Below are 21,022 nucleotides of genomic sequence, written 5' to 3' on the forward strand. Positions count from 1 at the left end.
GTCTGACATACTTTGGACATGTAAGGAGAGACAGGTCTTTAGAGAAGAACACCATGCTGGGTAGAGTGGAGGGACAGCGCAGGAGGGGAAGACCCTCTATGAGGTGGATTGATTCAGTGACTGGGGCACTCAAGATGGGTGTGTCAGAGGCAATGAGATTGGCACGGGATAGAGCACGGTTTAGGGCTGTTGTACATAGGGTCGCTATGAGTTGCAAACGACTCAACGGCATATAACAACAACAACAACATCACGGATTTAAGTGTAAAAGGTAAAATACCAATAGCTCCAGAACCAAACAAAAGACTGTAGCTCCATAAATCCTGAAATAGAGGAAAGATGCAATCAAAAACGGAAGTTTCGAGAAGGTGCATATGACATTTAAGCCCTTATCACAAAAATATTAATGTGAACACTACAGTGTATTTGATGATTTAAAAGAATTACTGCTAACTTATTGTGTTACAAAAGTGATACTGTTACCACTTCTCATAAGTATTTTTATGTTTCAGAGATTAGTTTGGAAATCATAATAGATGATATAAATGATGTTTGGAGAAAGAAAAAGAAATAGCTGTGCATGGAGAAGACAAATGTTAGGATCACCAAACTGCTGAGACCCAGTGCCGCCAAGCAATGGAGCTAGACAGGCAGAAGATGAAGACACAACTTCCCCTCCAACACAACACAAGGTCTACAAAGAAAAGGAAACTCAGTACACATAAAAATGGGGTATTCAATCATGGGTGAGTGTGCACACGTGGAGAGGAGAGGAAGGAGAGGGGAAGATGGCAGGTAGGAGACAGTGGAAACATCGAAGAGAGCAAGATGCTTCTGCCTGGGGAAGTGGGATGGTCAGAGGAGTGCTGGGGTGCAGGGGTGGTGATAAGTGACATCGAAAGGTCAGGTGCTTACCAGGAGAACAAGGGAAATAAAGGTGCTGCAGCCAGAGCCAGCAGCTACACACATACTTTCTCTCTCTCTCTCTTTCTCTCTCAGTCTCCCTCTCTTCTCTTCCTCTCCCTCTCTCTCTCGTCCTCCTCATCCTCTCTCCTCTCCCCTCTCCCATCACAACAAATCCTTTAAAATCACAATCCTCAATTGGCTGCATCCCTTTCCTCAACCAAAACCTCCTAGTCTTCCAAGTAAACTATTTACATCTGAATATTTGTGTCTGGGTCAAGTTCTGGAGGAACCCAAAGTGAGACATGCATGTGTGTGAGTATTATATGAGAGAGAGAGAAAGAGAGAAAGAGAGAGAGAGAGAGGAGAGGGAGACTGAGAGAGAAAGAGAGAGAGAGAAAGTATGTGTGTAGCTGCTGGTAATTTGGTTCTAGTCAAAGTGACCCGATGAACAATAGGATGAAATGCTGCCTAGTTCTGCCTGGGCCACTCGCATGATCAGTAGGGAAACTGGCCTTTTGCAACCCATGGAGTTTTGAGTGGCTGGTTTTTGGAAGCACATTGCCAGGCTTTTCTTCCTTGATCATTCTGGTCTGGAAGATCTACTGAATTCTGTTCAGCACTACAGGGACAGAGGAGTTTCCCAGCAGGTGGGTGCTGACCAATCACGAAGTGGGCTGGCTGGGAATCAAGCTGCATCTCCCACATGGACAGGAAAATTCTACCTGTGCTTATATCTATATTTGTGAATATATGTTCATGAAAACCTCACGTCTGAGTGACAACAAACTTCACTCTGGCTGTGTGTGTTTCCCACATCTCATTCGTAGTAATACATACTACACAAAATGTTGTCATATATAATTTGCTGGTGTCATCATTCTCAGATGTTCACTTGCAGAAGTTCAAAGAATGGATTGGAAAAGATTTTTAGAAACAAGACAAAAAACAGACTGTTGTTGAGTTGAGCCCAATAACTCTACTGGTTGGAGTGAAACTTGCTCAGAATTTTCAAGGCTGCACTGTCAGATCTTCCCCCCCTCCCACAACGAAGCAGTTGGGTTTAACCTGCTGACCTACTGATTACCAGTTTGTGATTTGAACACTGTGACATGAGAATTCCCTTTACTGATAACACAAGGAAACAATAACAAAAACTAGGGAAAAGGGAGCTCTGGTGGCCACAGTCCCAAAGCCACGCAGTTCAAATCCACCAGATGCTCCTCTGGAGAAGAAGGGGCAATCTCCTCCTGTGCCAGTCGGATCCTACTCAATAGCACACAACAAGAAAAAGGAAAGGAAAAGAAAGGGAAGGGAAGGAAAAGGAAAAGGAAAACAAAAACGAAAAGGAAAAGGAAAAGAACTAGAACACAAAAGATGTCTTCAATTTACCTCAAAACTAACTTACAGCAGATACAGAGAAATGGAGCCCTTTGTAAACCAAACACTATTTGTATATGCAGATAAACACATTTACACTATGCATACAAACACACACAAATACACAACAACCCCATGCATACCCAAGTAGTATATGTGTTCATATATAATTGTGTTTATAAATCTATATACAGTATTATCAATTTTTTGCCAAATAGGAGCAAATTCTTATATAACATTCTTTTTTTAACATTGATGAGAGAACCTACAGCCTAGCATTTCCAAACAGCCCACCCTGTCCCGTGACCGCTTCAGTGGAGTGTTTGGCTTCATACAATTCCTGTCTAATGCCCCTCCCCAGCTCTGCCTCTCACTCAGCAAGATGGCAGCTCACACCTCCACAGGGTCGTCCACAGCCAAAGGCCCCAGGCCGGCAGCCAGGCCAGCACTGGCGAGGCCTGCACCTCACACACACAGGCCAGGCCAGGCTGTGAAGACTCTCTGTCCTAACACAAACACCTCCCCAGTTACTACGCACAAGGAACAGATTTTTATGGCCAAGACATTACTTCCTCCCACCCCGTTACATCAAAAGATAGCTGGGCGGGGGGGGGGGATTAAAACCAGGCTATTTTAATAATAATCCACAAAAAAGAGTTTACACCTCAAATTTTACACTCAGAAAGAAAATCTGCTTTTATGATCCTCTCTCATGCACAAGCCTACACAAGAATGCCCTTCTTCCTTTATGTTTATTCTATCAGTTTAAAGACTAGTATCAGAAACTAGGGCTTTGAAGTGGTTCATTCAGATAGAAACCCTGCTGAGAATTTGCACTTCTACCAAGATATACTGAACCAGAATCTACCTTTTATCAAAATCCCCAGGTGATTTTTATACAGATCCCCAAGTGATTTTTACATATGCATTCACTTGACCTTGAGTTGTGCTTCATGCAGCCTGCATGTGGTTTAAAGAACACAGGAAATCTCAACGCCTGGCGTACCTTTGACTCTGTAGGTCCTGCTCATAGAATCTCTATTGTCATTTCCAGATGCAGCATCAAATAACTTTAAATGAATAAATTGAGTAAAACTGTACAAACTTCCCACTCTTCTATCTTCTTCATTCTCTCCCCAAGGAGGCTCAACTGTCCAGCTTTAGCATGCTTTTATCAGAGAAACAAATCTTTCAGATGCAAGTCTGGAACTTCCCATTGATAGATGCCCTGTTTTTCATCAATGAGCTCTCCCTCAAAATAACATCAGAAAGCTTTATAACAACTAATAACGAAAAAATGAAGCTGAGAAATGTGCAGTGTTTGACAGCAAATTATTTACATTCAAAAGTCTGTTTGGCATGAAGGGAAAAACACTGATACTGAATCTGGGTATAGAAGTTTCTGTTCATTTTCATAACATAACAATAAAACTGCTTTATGTAACATATATTTAATACATAGTGCATGTTTATATATTGTTATATACTATATATTGCATTATATATGTTATGTTGTTGTCGTTGTTGTTAAATGCCATTGAGTTGTAGACAACTCATAGCAACCCTATAAATGAAAGACCTGGACACATTTATAACTTTCATCCTGTCTCCAGGTTCATAGGGTTTCCAGAGCCAAGCTATTTTGGAAGTGGATGCCACTCCTGCTTCCAGGCTTGTTTTAATCAGGGAGTTCCTCCAAACACTGTCCACCATGGGTAACCATTACTGCATTTGACACATCAGTGTCACAGTGTTCAGCTTCACAGCAACAACAAGTTACCTCTGAACAGCAAGTGGACAGACCAGAGCTATATGACCTAGAAGAATGTTTGACCAAAAACAATTAAAAATAGGCCTGAGGGCCACAGATTCATTTTCTGTCCACTAGGCCAACTGATCTCTCTCTACCGTTATTGTGAATTGCCGTCAAGTCATAGGCAACTCATAGCAACCCTATAAATGAAACACCTAAATGCTTGTATAACTTTCATCCTTTCTCCAGGTTCATAGGGTTTCCAGAGGCAAGCTATTTAGGAAGTGGATGCCACTCCTGCTTCCAAGCTTATAGAAAAGATAAATGTGTGTGTTAAATATTACACATGTGTAATTAACTCAAAAAACTTAATTCATTGTCTTGGAGTTGAAACTGACTCACAGTTGACCCTCCAGTGGGTTTCAGAGGCTGTGCTCACATGGGAAGAGTCTGCCTATTCTATCACAGAGCAGCTGGTGGATTTGAACTGCATGCCTTTGGTTTGCCAGCACAACTACTTACTCATTAGGCCACCAGAGTGTCTGTGCATGTAAATATATGTGTGTGTATATGTATGTGTGCACATGCGGAGATATAGATGTATACATGTTTATATACAAATATGTGAGTCTACATATTCATTTATATATACATATACATGCATATATGTGCGTGCATGTGTATATATACAGATACATGTATATGTGTGTATATAGAGGTAGAGATAGACAGAGAGAGAGACATACATTATCTGCTTTTTTATTTTCCTAGCTATTTATCTCCCTGCCTCTTCCTCCCTCCTTAAACTTTCTCTCCTATAAAAACCACCACTATTGATTAAGTTTACTGTAATTTGTACTCTTATTAGGTTGTGTGTAAATAATGTGTGCTATAGGAAGAGGTAAATATTTTAGAAGACATGTAGAAAAACGGCAGATACTTCAGTTATGATTATGTTCACATGTATCTGGTTTGGTAAAATAAAGATGCTTCAGTTCCATATATATTATATGTATATATTAATATTCTAAGATGCATAAATTGTCCTGAGTGACTTGAGAAATTTGTGATTTAATGTGAAAGATTAAAAAACTCACTCTCCACTGTAACTCAGTTGGAGCAGCTGGTTGAGAATAAATTCCCCATCATCATCTTCACCACGACCACCACCATTATTATGATGACAGATTATTTTACGACAAATTTCCAATATATTAATTTTTTAAAACTTCTAAAATAAAACACATGCCAAATCCTTCTTGTCAGCCATAAGCACATTTAGGAAGTAGATTAAAAGTTAGCAGCACTTAGGAAGACGAGTCAGGGCTTCTCCTCACTCATCTCTCTCTGTCCTAGCCCCATAGTTAGGGAAAAGTTTCCTCCTGTCCATTTCTCCCAAGCATAACTAGTGAGCTTCAGATCAAATTCTCTTCCCCATGGAAATCCTGAGGCAAGCTGTGCTCACCCATCTGCCTCCCATTTGACTTTATTAAGGATTCAATAGCTGCTTCAGCAAGAAGCATCTCCGTCCTAGAGAAGTGAATTTTCCCACAAAGGAAGGCAAAGTAGAAGAACATCAGTCTCTACCCTCATTATTTAAAGCAGTGGTCTCAACTAGGAGCAATTTTGCTCCCAAGAATATATATGTGGATACACTTGGGGTTGTCACAATGAGGAGCAAGCAGGTTACTTCTGGCATCTGGGACTTAATGGGTCGATGTCAAGAATTTCACTAGATGTCTTACAGGGTACAAGGTGGATCCCGGAACAAAGAATTACCCTTCTCAGAAGGTCAGTCACTACTGCCTTAGAGTGTCAAGCTTTTCTTGGAGTGTACGTCAGGGAGGAGAGGGACAAAGAGGTAGTGCAGCCTGGGGGAGTCTTTGTGAGTTCCAGCAACAGCTAGCCCAAAAGAAACACCCCTATAACTACCACAGAATCATGGCAGTACTTACAACACAAGAACACTTAGTGCATTTGTTTCCTTCTGGATGGAATTCTTCCCCTTCTTGGTACTGCACCCCTTCAAACACACAGCCTAGAAAATAAAACAAACTTTAGCATTAGGGCAATGGTCTTATACAGGTAGATAAAATCCTCCAAGTATTGTTCATCCATCTTCTAGCCTGACCTCCACGAACTTTGGGGTGCAATCCTCTTTTAACCAACGGACAAGGATGCTTCACAGTAAAAGCAGAGTGCAAAAGTTCGACATGGGACCAGATCATCCAAAGACACTAGAACAAATTATACAGTGGATTCTGAGTCAGTCCAAGGTAGAACAGTGCATATGGTGAACATATAGAGATATAGCGCTGCTTCGTGGGAGTGACTGGCTTTCTGGGATAGGTCATGCTTTATTCTGGGGTTTGCCCTGTGCATTGCAGGATGTCTAGCAGCATCCTTGACATCTACACAAACATCCTGGAGAGTCCAACCTCACAGCAGTCAGAGAGACAAACATAAGACCAAGCAAGAGAGGTACATGATAAGCTGAAAACAAAGATGATGAAAAGCTACAATTTGTTGAGGATCTGGGAGTTTCTCAACCTCTATCAGGCTTTTTTGTAGCCCTGCTGTCACTCAACTTCCCTGGGATCCTACAGAGTACAGTCTCATCACTGTTTCCAGATGAGGAGAAAGGTGGCTCAAAGACAAAGTCATCCACCTACCCAAGCTGGTGAGTGACAGAAATTAGACATACACTTGCCAGATGTCCCACATGGAGTTCCATCTTAATGGGGGAGCTGTTAAATGGGTGTGACTTGCACCGAGTTTCACTCATGATGTTGTTGTTGTTTGATGCCTTTGAGTCAGGTATGATTCATAACAACCTTATAAACAAGATATCTAAGTCCTTTCCTTTCCTGTGCCATCGTCAGCATCACAGACACAATGGAGTTCATTGCAGCAGTCACAAGATCATCTCATTGGGGGTCTACCTCTCTTTTGCTAACTCTTCACCTTTCCATGCATCACATCCCTTTCCAAGGAATAACCTCTCTAGCAACATGTTCAAAGTATGAAAGATGAACAAGAACTCTAGTTTCACTTTTACCAAGACACACTTAATCATTCTTTTGCAAGTCCATGGGAAATCCAATACTCTTCTCCAACACCACAACTCAAACGCATCAATTCTTGGCTCATAACAAGACCTAAAGGTGTCTTATGTTTAGATGGCTAACTCAGGACACTGCCATTTTCTGAAAAGCTCTCACTAACACCAAAGTATAGACTGGCCAGGAAGCCCTTCTCACATGGGCCCTGTGAGAACTAGCAGATAATGGCAAAACTATTTTCTCTGTATCATCCCACAAATCATTTTGCCAGAAGAAATGAAATCACTATGCTTTTCACTTAGCAGACATGCTGAAACCTGTGTGACCAGGGGTAAAACTCAAAAGGAAATTATTGTGAAGAACTGATTCATATCCTTGAGTGACAGTTTGAGGTCTGCTGATTGATGTAATCAAGATAGCTACCAAACTTGTAGAGCAGCTGACTCTTGACAAAGCAAACAAGCATTATTCCTACCCATTTGGAGGTCTTTGTTCAACTGAATCCTGGAGAGGCTCTTTGATCTCTCAATAGTTATCTCCCTTTAAAGGACACTTCCAACAAAGTGCCTTCCATTCTTGTTATATATCTGTACAGCCAATTCTATCACGCAGAATGCTAAAGAGATTCCCATCCACAACCTATATTCAACATCATACATAAAGGAATTTTAAGTAGAATAGAATTTTTAGAAAATTCTATGTGAACTGTCTCCATCACAACCTACTACTGCCCATGAGTCAGACAAAAAGGAAGGAGCAGACAAGCAAGAATGCTCCGAAATCTGGTTCAGGAAGAAACTGACCACAGACGGTACATGTTTGTCATTATGCGGAATGCCATTGCATGATCAGTGACAGATGCCAGTCCCTGGGAATCACCATGAAGAATACCCCAAGGCATCCGCCGACTGTCTCTATCTGGTCTTGGTCAAGGCCTCTTTCCCCAAAGGATAATGCATTCTGAACGTGCTCCATCTGAGTGCTTTGATTTGCACCACAAAAGTGACCTTTGATACTAACACTGATTCTTGAGTTCATTTAACGGCAGACAGAAGCCCAGAGGTGTCCACATACTAAGAAAAGGGTTTACTGTGTGGCACTGGCAAGCTGACTTTTTAAGATGTTCTTTGGGAAGGGGGTGCAAGAAGGAGTAGTATGGTAAGCTGGGGTGAAAAGAGAAGGTCCCGACCCTCACTCACTGACAGACCTCAGACATTTAGGCATTCTGGTTTGCTCTGTACCAGCTGCAGCCACCCTGCTGGTGGTAAGGAGTGAGCCTGTAATTGTGAAGCTCAGCCTTCACCCTCCTCTTAACAAGAAAACAATGAATGAGGCCAATGCTCCAGTGTGATCGTTTCCAATTGCTGAAACACATTCACTCTACTGTTGTGACCCACAGCTTCACAGCCTGAAAAACATGGCTATTGCCTAAGTACAGGGGCCTGCTGGAAATACTCTGAGCCAGTGGGCATCAAGAGCTCCATTTGTTAGTGCCATTCCATTAGGGGTGCTATTGTTGTAAGAGGATGGCTCTGAATTGATTCCAAATCAATAGAGCGACAGTCCGCAGACATGAGTATATTCTTATTTGAGATGTATTTGTTCTTTAAGCAGTGCTTGAAAAATAACTTCATGTTTGGAAGTTCATGTTTGGACACCATGTTTGGAAAGGTAGAGGGTCAGTGAAGAAAGGGAAGACTGTTAAAGATATGGAGTGACTCTAAAGGTGAGCTCAAGATGGCACAGGATAGGACAGGGTTCAGACTCACTGTTCATAGGTTAACTATGAGTGGTAGTCCTGATAACACTTAACAACATCAGTATGCGTTCTAATTCTACATGGCATTCAAAATTTATATTTTTATCAAAAGTCTGGTGGTTAAACCCGCCAGTAGGTCCACGGGAAGAGGATGTGCATTCTCCTCCAATAAGACTTACAGCCTCAGAAACCTGACAGGTTTGATGCGAGAGCAGTGGATCTTTTGTCGTTTGGATTGTATAAATGATTAACAAGTTCCACTGATAATTAAAGGGTTGGAGGTCTGAAACCATTTGAAGATACCTTGGAAGAACGTCCTGGTGATCTACTTCTAAAAACAAAAATCAGCCACTGAAACCTCTATGGAACCCTGCTGTTCTCTGACATGGAGTCGCTCTCCGTGGAGTCACCACGGACTGAAGAACAATTACCAAGATTCGATAGGAAGAAAAAAATAGTGGGGGAAAAAATAGTCTAGCAAGTTTTATTTGATAAAATGAAAAACACATTGGACTACTAAAAGCATTCTTTTATCTTCATCCAATTTAACTCATCCAGTAATACAAGCTAAAAACAAACAAACAAACAAAAAAAAACAACCAGTGTGAAAAGGAAGGTAATACACAGAGATGTCCCAGAAACCCAGTGAAGATTGACAAGACTAGACTTGGGAAAGGGATGCTGGTCTTCCACACATTCCAAACTATTCATGGGGGAGGCACCCGAGATCGAGGCAGCCTACCTTGACGTGGTACCTGAGGTGTTTCACAGAAAGGTTCACAGAACAAAAGGGCCTTTAGAGATTAACCTCAAAAGCATAGAGAATTCATAGTTAGTACCACTATTCGTGAGAAAAAGCACTCAGGGCAAAACCCTGAACATCAAACATCTGTCTGAAACTATCAGCCAGCGGCTTAAGGGATCAGAAGGAATCTCTCACCTCAAAATCCTCTGGCTTGTACCTAAGGGCAAGAAAAGATGCTGGAGGCCTCTGTAATCCTGTTCAGAAAAGTAAGCGGAAGCTCTCTAGCCAGTTGAAAGGAAAGGTTTTCTTGCTGTGGGCTAGGCACTGGGCCCTCTGCAAAGGACTGCATGTCCAGCTTGTTGCTCCACACAGAAAACTGAGACCAGCAAAACTGTAAATTCAATTCACCCAGGGACACAGTTCTCGATTTTCAGAAAACATCTGGTCACCTCATCACCAAGACTGGCTCTGGCCAAGGTATTGCAATATGAAGCAGTAAAAAGACATTTCTGGAAGCAAGGGAAAGCCACAGCCTTTTCTTCCAAAATAAGCGTTACCTATGGCCCTGTGGAGTGGAAAGCAGGCCTCTGGAGCTTGGAGGAGCCCCATGCCAAGACCTACAGCACATCGCTGCCTGGCACACTGAGGAAGCCAGCAGAACATTTGTATGCGAAGGAGTTTGCACCTCAGATGCATTCAGGTACAGCGCACAACATGAAGGAATTTCCAGTAAAAGGAGTGGAAGGATACACATGAAATCACAGATCCTTGAGAGGACACAAGAGATTTCCACAGCATCCTTCTGAATTGGGGAACCATCTAGTCTTTTCCTTCCCAAGAACATTACCTGGACACATAGGGCAGCAGGTTTCCAGACGCTTGGAAGGGTTTTTGCAATGAACAACGCATCGCACCTCAGACTCAGTGATGACGCCTTCCTACAAAACAGAACACCACAAGCAAAGTCAGCCTAGAGTTCCTGCTGAAGGAATCAGTCCCTTGTGGAAGAGAATCAAACTTTCATGAGTGAACTAACAAAAAGTGAGAAGGTGAAGAGAAGCCATGTCTAAAGGTATCTGTTATCTCGAGGTTTTGGCTTTGATAAGACAAGATCACTCATGCCTCACACCAAAAGACGCTTTAGAATTCAGGGTGCAAATCCTGCCATTACCCATAGACTCTTTCTTACTCTTAACCTTTCTCTTTAGTTCTCATCTCTGCTTTTAAATCTAGTCAAATTCTTCCTCCCTTCTTGCTAACAGAGACCAGCTATTTGTCCACAAATTTGTAATCTTTTTAATATTGGCTATGGTGGCCTAGTGTTAAGAAGCTGCACTGCAAACCTAAAGGCATGCCATTCAAATCTGCCAGCTGCTCCTCGGAAGAAGGATGGGCAGTCTCCTCCCATGCAATGGTACAAAACAACAACATTTCTATAATGAATGTAGTTCACAGCATGCTGCACTGCTAATCAAAAGACAAGAGCCTCCAGAGGTTCCAATCCATCAGCAGCTCTGAATGACAAAGGTAGTCTCCTCCCTTAAAAAAAAAAATGTGTGGCCTCAGAAACCCAGTAGGAGGTTATTGTGCATCAGATTCTACTTGATGGCTTTGAGTGCTGGTACTTCTGTAATTCCTCTTCAATTTCCAGCCATTAGTTATGAGGCACAGAATGCAATACATAATCCCCAAACCGGGCATCTGACAGCAAGGTCCTTACTACCCTGCAATTAGCAGTGTCTTCCACAGTGTCTTCTCTATAATGTCATTCTTTTCCTGTTATAAGTAATAAGTAAGGAGCTCCTGTGGCCTAGTCATATGGAAATGTGCTGCCATCCCAAAGGCATGTGGTTCAAATCCACCAGCTTCTCCACCAGAGAAAAATGGGCTATGGCAGGTCAGCTAAGGGTCAGTCCTGACTTGATGGTACTTAATAACAAGTATTAATAGATCAGTTTCTCCAACCTTGATGATTTTACCCAACACTAAGAATCTGACACATGGAGCATTTTTTAAAACTAAATTGGGTCTCAATTTCCTCCATCATCAAACAAAGACTCCATCTCTTAAGAATGAAATCAAAACGGTCATTTGCAAACTGATCACAGGATTCTAATTAGGCATTTTAAGATCAATGAACAAGTTTTTAAATAAATTCTTATAGTTGACATTTAAACATTTCCCCCTATATTCTCTATTCATTTTGTGAATGGATTTGTGGCTTTTGTTTGTTTACTTTTATTTCAAGGGAGGAAGTAGTACAAGCTGAAAAAACATACAACAAGCATTTTGACAGTCAGGGAATTTTCTTGTGTCTGCTATCACATGGTCTTGATCTAGGAAGAAGTCTTATAGCCTTAAACATCTGCCAATCTGCCTGTCAGGCAGGCCTGACTTTTTCACAACCAGGGGGTTTTATTGTGGTGTTACATTTCAGAAAGCAAAAATAATGCTCACAATGTACATTTTTACAAAGGTTGGTGTGTTAGTTGCATAACCAAAGGAAGGCGAAAGACTGACTCAAGACCAATTTTTCTTGAAGGTCAAGAAAAATTTTCCTCGAAGATCTGCAATCCATACTGAAGATTCGGGTTCATTCCTATCCTGACTGTGACCTTCTGAAGTTCCTCTGCCATTTACAAAATTAAAATTGAGAAAATAAAGATATCATCACTTGAGGAAAGGCATCAAAAATTCCTCTGGCAGGAGACTTTAAAGAAAAAGATAGAATTCAATGCAATTGAAAACAAACCAAACCAAAGAACTATTTGTCATTTATCTGGCACCTGTTGTTGTTGCTGCTGTTGTTTGCTGTTGAGTCAGAATCAATAGCTCACCTTTCAGCAGGTTACTAATCTCACAGGAGGATATTTTCCATCCTTCTCCTACAAAGCCTCTGGTGGATTTGAACCACATGACCTTTGCAACTGCAGTGAAGCTTCTTACCACTAGAACACTAGAGCTCCCTCTTATCTGGCACCTGCTCCTATTGTTGTTAGAGGCCGTTGAGTACAACTGAGTGACTGTATGAACCACAGACCTGAATCACACCCATTATCACTGTCTTGGATATAATTGAGCACACTGCTACAATTACTGTGTCGATCCATCTTGATGGGGATCTTCCTCTCTTTTTCTTTTTTTTTTTTATCTTCCTCTCTTTCGTTGACCCTTAACCCTTCCAAGAATGATATCCTTTTCAAAGGAATAGTCTTTCCTAGCAACATGTCAAAATCCTTGCCTCCAAGGAGTAATCTAGCTGAACCTTTACCAAGACATTCTTTTGACAGTTCATGGGATATTCACTCTTCTGCAGCACCACAACTCGAAGGCATCAGTTCTTCTGTCATCCTTATTCATAATCCAGCTCTCAGATGCACAGCAAGTAAATAAAAAAATCAGGCACACACTAGTCTTCAAACTGACATCAATGCCCGTCAGTATTTTGGAGAGGTCCCAGACAGCACATTTCCCTGATGTAATGCATGTCCAGATTTCTGACTTCTGGTATCAAGCATGTTGATTGTTGACCCAAGTAAGATCAGATCATTGACAGCTTGAATATATTTTCAATCTATCATGATGTTCTTCACTGGCCCAATGACCAAGACCTTTGTCTTCTTGATATTAAGGTATAATCCATGTTGAAGGCTGCAGTCTTTCGATCTTCTGCAATAAGCGCTTCAAGTTCCCTTCATTTTCAGCAAGTAACATTGTGTCATCTGCATAGAGCAGGTTGTTGATGAGTTTTCCTCCAATCCTGATGCTATATTCTTTTTTATAGAGTCTGGTTTCACAAATTATTTGCTCAGCACACTGACTGAATACATACAGAGAAAGGATACACCCTTCTCAATTTTAAATCATACAGTATTCCCTTGTTCCGTTCAGATACCAGCTTCTTGTTCTAGGTATAGATTTTGTATAAGCACAATTAAGTGCTCTGGGTTTCCCACTCTTCTCAATGTTAGCCATAGTTTGTTGTGATTCACACAGTCAAATGTCTTTGCATCATCAATAACACACAGACATTCTCCTGATAATCTCTTCTTTCAGCCAGACTCCCTCTCACATCAGCAATGATATCCCTGGTGCCATGGCCTCTTCTAAATCCAGCCTGAATTTCTGGCAGTTCCCTGTCTATGTCCTGTTCAAGTATTTTCTGAACAATCTTCAGCAATACTTTGCTTGCTTCATAGATGTCATCAGACAAACTTTGGGCATGTTGCAAGGAGGGACTGGTCCTTGGAGAGGGACATCATATTTGGTAGAGTAGAGGGGCGGCAAAGGAGAGGAAGACCTTCGATGAGATGGATCAATTCTGTGACTGGAGTGGTGGGAATAAGTGTTTGAGATGGTTAGGGTTGTCAGAGGATAAAATGGCGTTTAGAGCCCTTGCACATAGGGTCGATATGAGTCACAAGTGACTTGATGGCACATAACAACAACAACAATATATGTAAATGCTCTATCAAAAGCATTTCTTAGGAATCTCATTTATTGCTTACAGATACCCTCTTCTAGAACTATGCCAATTTTATACCGAGAGTTATTCTTGCCTCAACTCATGGAGACTCTATGTACAGCAGAAGGAAATGTTGCCCTGCCTTGCACTGTCCTCACAATTACCAGCATCTCTTTTAGCTATCACTGTAGTTTCTGTGCCAATCCATGTCACCAATGAACTGCTTGTTCTCATCGGCCCTCTGCTTCGCAAAATACAATTTCTTACTCTCACGATTATTCTGTCCTGATGATGTAGCCAAAGCAAATATGTCAGTGTTTTTAATCCACAAGCTTTTCAATCACTAGATTGTAGGTGTAAAATCTTTTTGTCAGTTTCCTCTAAGTCTAGAAGCTCCACTGAAAGCTGTCGATGATGTGTGACAGTGCTGGCAGTACAAATACCAATGGCATAGCTGCCAGCACCACGGCAGCATGCAAGCCACCACAGGATGATCAACTGACCAATGGGTGGGGGATTCCCATTTTACTGGGAAAAAAGGAAGATTCAGAGAAGTTAACTTACAAGATAAGAGAATGGCTGGGCCTTTATTTTACCTATTACACAGTACTGTCTCCTCTGCTACTGATTTTTTGCCCAGAAAATAAAGAAGCTTAGAGAAAGAGGCTGCAACTGTGTCGTTCTGCAGAGGGGTCTTCACATGGAGAACTCTCAGAAGCACCAGTAAACAGTCATGTGCTTCCTGCATTCTTAAATGAGGCCCAGATCCTAAAGAAGACACAGTATGGGCAGGAGGATGAATGGGTTAACTGAGCAGAGGGACAATTTTTGTGTAACTTCTTAAAAGAGCTGCTTTTATGGTTAACAGATGGAAGGCTCTGGTTATACTGGGTAGCAAGGTTTAGTTGTGGTTTTTTTTTTTTAAAAAGGGACACAAAAACTTTAAAAAGGATGCTAAATTAATCCCTCTCCGGCAGGTATCACTTGTCTTCTGCGTCTCAGTCTGTCTATAATCTCTGAATCCCAGGACTGCTGAGACCTCTTTTGGTGTTAATTACTCTGTGTTCCTGCATCATTACCCTCTGGGCCTGCTGCCTGCGTGGCTACTGATCAAAGATGACAGGCAAAGAGAAGCGTCAGTGTTTACAGGGTGTAATAGTTTCATGTATTATTTGGTCAACAAAATATTCCCTCCTAGATAATAATTTCCATTTAACTTAACAAAGCCTACAGCCAAAGGTAGCAAGATTCACCCCTGGTCCGTGCAATCTGAGTTGCTCCCAGGCCTCCAACTGTTGTATACAAATGTTCTCCTCCACTTCAAGGGGCATGACGGTGTCTTGTTTAAAAGACATTAAAACAATGCCTTTCAGTAGGGTCCTATCCAAAAGTGGAATTTCACACTGATCCAAAGGCAGAGTATGGGTGGCTGTGGTGCAAACACCGAAATGAATTCTGTCTTTGATGTTATTAAAACTTCTTTCTCTGATTAATTGTTCCTTAGGTTGATTGACTATACAATCTCCTGAGTAAAAAATTCAGCAACTATTTTGATGCAATAAATAAATCTTTTCTAGTTATTCTTTCTACTGCTTGTTTTCTTAAATAATTTAGATTTACTACATAAATAAGTTACGTATATAAATGTAAGAACACTGCTACACAAAATTCCATTTCAGTAAACAAAGTGTCATTACACTCTAGGTCAAATCTGAATAAAATAGCCACTGCTCTAATTATCTTTTGGTCTCCTTTAAATACAAAGGCATTGCTATGCAGCTGGAATGGAGGAAAAGTGATATTAACAGCATCTTCTATACAGAGAAGAGAATGTATAAATATTCAAAATTAGAGGACAATTAAAAATACGACTCTGTCTATTGAGAAAAGAATAAGAATTTCCAAATTTAGGTTCTTCATTTCCACACTTCTTCCCTTGACTCCCCTCCCCATATTTCATTGCTACTGCAATCCAGCCACGTGGAGCTCCTGCTCTGTGCACAGACCAGCAGGCACCAACCTCAGCAGACCCCTTAGCAGCTGGACTATCGGTTCTTCACTGTGTCTGGGTGAATCACTGAGGTTTCTGTGTACTAATTACTGAGATTTCATACAGCCTCCAGAATGGCTCTAGTTCAAAATTTCTAAATCAAAGAGGGAAAACACACATCCTCTAACAATAATACCTTTTTTCTGCTAACAGGAATTGGCATTTTGCTCAAGGTTGACTTCACAGGAAGACACAGATTTTCCCCAGGGACATATGCATCTCACCAGAGTTTTTCCAGGCACAGTTTAACAATACTGAACAAGTCCACTGTGTGTTTCTGCAACCACTTCCTATAAAAGAGCTTCACGTGCACACATCCATCCTATCAAGGTAACTGTCACAATAAATACTTACAAGGATACAGGTTGGGGATTTTTTTTTGTCTGCTCTTTATTTTTGTTTGATTTTGGTCTTGGGTCTTCTGAAGGGAAGACAATGAATTCAATTTTATTGGAGAATAAAATCGTTGGGAATTACCTGGCACTGGCGCAGAATACAGGGTTCAGTGGGACTCTGCCATTTGGAGGAGCTGTTATATGTATTTCCTTCATAGCTGCAACCTAGAGAAGAAACAGAGAAGCAGAAAGAAAGTAAAGAACAAATCTGACTTACATTTATCCTTGGAAAGGAAAAGAAAAAACCAATCATGTTCTGTAACCCAGGACTAGGAAACACAGAAGCCTCTGGGTTCCTCGGCTATTTCCCCCAAAACACAACTGCTGTTTTTGGTCAGAACCAACCCACAGCTGACCCTCTCTAGGTTTCCAAAGGCAATTAATCAAATGAGAGGAGAAAACTGTGTATTATTCTCCCATAGAACAGCTAATAGATTTGAACACTGTACCTTCAGGATAATAGTGCAGCTTCTTACCACTAGGCCACCAGTTCCAGTTAGCATTAATTTACTTTCATTCTATGACCACTTCTGAGAGGGTAGATTAATCTCACTGACTATACATTCAGAAAGCCATGGTTTAATGAGCTCCACAGGCCAAAATGCATTAACCTTGTGACTATTTAATGAGTTATAAAGAGTACCAGAGCTAGAGAGACCACTGTGAGTGGTTTCAAATAAGACCAAATAAATGCAAAATTTCTGATGAGTAAGAGGTTAAGTTTAAAATATAGTGGAAAAATGAAAACTGGAATTATGTGAAAAATTCTATATCCTAGTAAGTCTCTTGACAAACTACTGCCCTAACCAGATAAAATCTTGTAAAACCTGCCAGCACTTTTATTTTACCTATAGGTGGTGAATTTCATTTAAAAAATTTAAATCTACAAGTGTATGAATTACTACTATATGTTAATTCATTAGTACAAAGCAAGAGTCATCTTAAATCACTGGCATAAATAGAAGCCATACTAAGTCATTTATAAAAACAGAAATCACAGGAAACAAGCCAATTAGTTTAAGTAACTCGAGAAAAAAAACACAGAAATTGCAGTTCAAGGATCACAGCTGTAAACTAAGCTGCCAACTTGAAGGCATGCAGTTCGAATCCATCAGCCACTCTATGGGAGAAAGATGGTCAATCTCCTTCCGTGTCGTTTACAGTCTCTGAAAAGCTGAAGGGTCAGCTATTAAGTTGGTTCAGACTTGACAGGAAATAATACAATTACCCAACTAGGATGCTCCTTAGAGGCAAGGCTAGTGAAACTGTGTTTTATGTATTTGAGACATGCTTTTAAGAGTTGCCAGTACTTGGAGAAAGACATCACGTTGGCAAAAGGAGAGATTTCATCAAGAGAGGAAGGCCTTCAACTAGATGGACTCACATGCTAACTGTAATGTGGGTTTGAAATGGCAGAGATTGAATGGTGCAAGATCTGACAAAGTTTTGATCTATTGTTCCAAAGGTGGATTTGAATCACAATTACTGTGACAGCACCAGCACCTCTTGTCAACAATAACAACTCTGATTTTGTTATTTACCTTATGGATCTGTGGTCTGCCTGACTTCTCTCTATTTCCTACCTACCTATATCACAATCTAAGTAGTCAGCTATATGAGCTCAGAATAATAAAACAAAAAAACATAAAATAATGAAAAATTAAAGATCACAACTGCAGATCTTGATTCTGTGGATGACCTCTTTTCAGCAGATGAACTTAAATCTGACTGTTGTGTGTTATCTAGTCAATTCTGACTCATTGTAACCTCTTACGATAGAGTAGACCTGTTGACATATGACTTCACAATCTGTAGTCTTCAAGTGAACAGATGGACACATCTTTTCCCTCACAGAGTCACAAGGGGGGATTCAAACTTCCAATCTTTTGGTCAGTTGTTGTTGTTGTTATGTGCCGTCGAGTCGTTTGCGACTCATAGCGACCCTATGCACAACAGCCCTAAACCCTGCTCTATCCTGTGCCAATCTCACTGCCTCTGACACACCCATCCCGATTATCCCAGTCACTGAATCAATCCACCTCATAGAGGGTCTTCCCCTCCTGCGCTGTTCCTCCACTCTGCCCAGGATGATGTCCCTCTCCAAAGACCTGTCTCTCCTTACAACATGTCCAAAGTATGTCAGGCGAAGCCCCAGAATCCTTGCCTCCAAGGAGCAGCCTGGTTTAATCCTCTCTAGGATGAATCTATTTGTTTTCTTGGCAGTCCATGGTACATTCAGTACTCTTCTCCAGCACCACAACTCAAAGGCATCAATTCTCCTTCTATCCTCCCTAGTCATTGTCCAACCCTCTGATGCATAACAAGTGATTGCAAAACCCATGGCCTGTATCAGGCGCACCTCATGTATTTTGGTCAGTAGCTCAGTGTTTAATCATTTTGGCTCTAGAGTTCCTTTACTATGTTTCTATTGTTGTGTAGCATCCAGTCAGAACCAACTCACAACTGACCCTCTAGAAGGTTCTCAGAAGAAGTCAATCCCAGCAGAAGAGACTGCCAATCTTCCTCTTGCAGAGCAGCTAGTGGATTCAAACTGTGTGCCTTTCGGTTGGCAGTGCGACTTCTTACCACTAAGCCGCTGGAGCTCTCTAACTTCATCTCTAGTCATTGGACATCTATGCCCTTGCACTACAGTTAAAATAAAGGCAAGTGGTTCAAACCTGCTCCATGGGGAAAAGATGGGCAATCTCCTCCCAGGCAATTTACAGACTCTGAAAACCTGCCAGAGTGTCACCTGCAAGGCTATTTTGATTCAACGGTACATAACAACTGTTGGATAGGCAAAGGGACTTCCCTATTATAATCTGGGTTTCTTGGCATGAGACAATACAGATATAAAAGGACCTTATTCTTGTACCAATGGTTGACTCTGGAAAATCAATCAGCCTCAATTCATTTTCATTTTTCTTGTCTAAAGCACAGACAGAATGACTTCCCCTTCTAAATTCCTTTTTATACTGCTGTGGTCAACAGAAATAAGTAATTAAATAAACTCTTTTAGCACTTGCAAACAGAATGACAGAGCCCTTAGAAAGATATCAATTTATGTTTTCACAAACTTGGGTTCATGATCTGAATTCTCAGAAAATTGTGAATGATCAAAAAATCCCCCATAATATGGTGCTCTCTGGTTCCTACAAATCAAATTACTAAAATACACAGATGATTAGAAACATATTAGGAAAATGCTTTCACTATATATTTTTTAATTTCCTTTGCATGAAGTATCACAGAGATAAAATGTTCAACCATAGGAACTCCAGCACATTACAAATACTTAGGCCAAACCAAGAATGAATAGAGTACATTTTCAACAACGAAAGGCAATATAAAACAATTTGGGCTCACATAACTCTTACCCAGCGAACGCACTTACAAAAGACGTGCCATGTGCATGTCTGATCCACTAAAAGACTCACTCGGATAATAAATAACGTGTTCTGAGGGGTGGAGGCGGGAAATCAGAGAACCAAATCCAATTCATGTTAAGTCCAAGTAAATATGAAGCGCGTGCCAAGTCTGCCAGCAGCGTTTCCAGCTATGTTATATATTTTCATCATCCAGATTAAAACACTGGAAGAAAGGGTGATTTTATGCTACTAATAGGGCAAGCAAAGATTTTGCCTTGTTACTTTGGAGGAGGAAGTATACTGAAAAAACCATACAGGCCGGGGGGAACTGCCGGCTAAGAGGGTGTTTCTAAGTACTACTAGTTTATGTGCAAAGGAGCGTCTGAAGCAGGATGCAGTGCACTGGATTATTCCATTCAATGCAGGATAAAAAGATATTGTAATAACAGCTGCACGTGCCAGGAACCAAACAAGGTTTCCTGCTTCAAAATAACTGTCAGCTGGAAAGCCGAACCTTCCACCATATTTTAACATGTAAAGAAAGATTAAGCAATAACACTAGCAAGTCAGACCATGGTCACATTGCAAAGTGCTTTACTGTGTCTACCATACCCAAGTCCATGATGGATCTCCCCAGATGTTTGTTGGATCTGAATAGACTGAATAGATTCTAAAGCAGCTTCACAGTAGCAAATGTAATGAATAGCTTTGCTTCTTCTCCTCCCCACACCAGCATCAGCTCAGAGACTTCCATATACGAAGCATTATAAAGGATTTCATACATAAAGGATTCTTGAGGATGAGAATAATTAAAGGGCAATTTCACAAGCCTCAGGACTAATGCTGTAAGATAATAAGATTATATCCTTTAAAGTATCAACCATAAAACAACAGTAATGTATTTTCTATATATTTACAGAAATATTTAGATCTACTTCTAATAATATCTATTATTATATATTATGTTTGTTGTTGTTATGTGCCGTCAAGTGCCCTATGTACAACAGCCCTAAACTCTGCTCTGTCCTGTGCCAGTCGCACTGTCTCTGACACTCCCATACCAATTATCCCAGTCACTGAATTAATCCACCTTATAGAGGGCCTTCCTCTCCTGCGCTGTCCCTCCACCCTCCCAAGCATGA

General features: G+C 41.0%; 1 protein-coding gene across 2 annotated transcripts in view; it reads right to left on the reverse strand.

Annotated features, from left to right (window-relative positions):
- BMPER (BMP binding endothelial regulator) overlaps positions 1-21,022 on the reverse strand; it is a 372,831-nt gene that overhangs the window by 272,010 nt on the left and 79,799 nt on the right. The window contains exons 4-6 of one of the 2 annotated variants that reach the window (XM_006887599.1): positions 16,595-16,677; positions 10,450-10,540; positions 5,997-6,074 (exon numbers count right to left, since the gene is read on the reverse strand). In XM_006887599.1, coding sequence (XP_006887661.1) covers positions 5,997-6,074; positions 10,450-10,540; positions 16,595-16,677 — 252 coding nt within the window. Of the gene's footprint in view, positions 1-5,991; positions 6,075-10,449; positions 10,541-16,594; positions 16,678-21,022 lie in introns of both variants that reach the window. The other variant, XM_006887600.1, reaches the window with a different exon arrangement.

The sequence above is a fragment of the Elephantulus edwardii genome, unplaced genomic scaffold (assembly GCF_000299155.1).
Source record: "Elephantulus edwardii isolate Elephantulus edwardi_28Jun2011 unplaced genomic scaffold, EleEdw1.0 scaffold00059, whole genome shotgun sequence".
Lineage (NCBI taxonomy): Eukaryota > Metazoa > Chordata > Mammalia > Macroscelidea > Macroscelididae > Elephantulus > Elephantulus edwardii.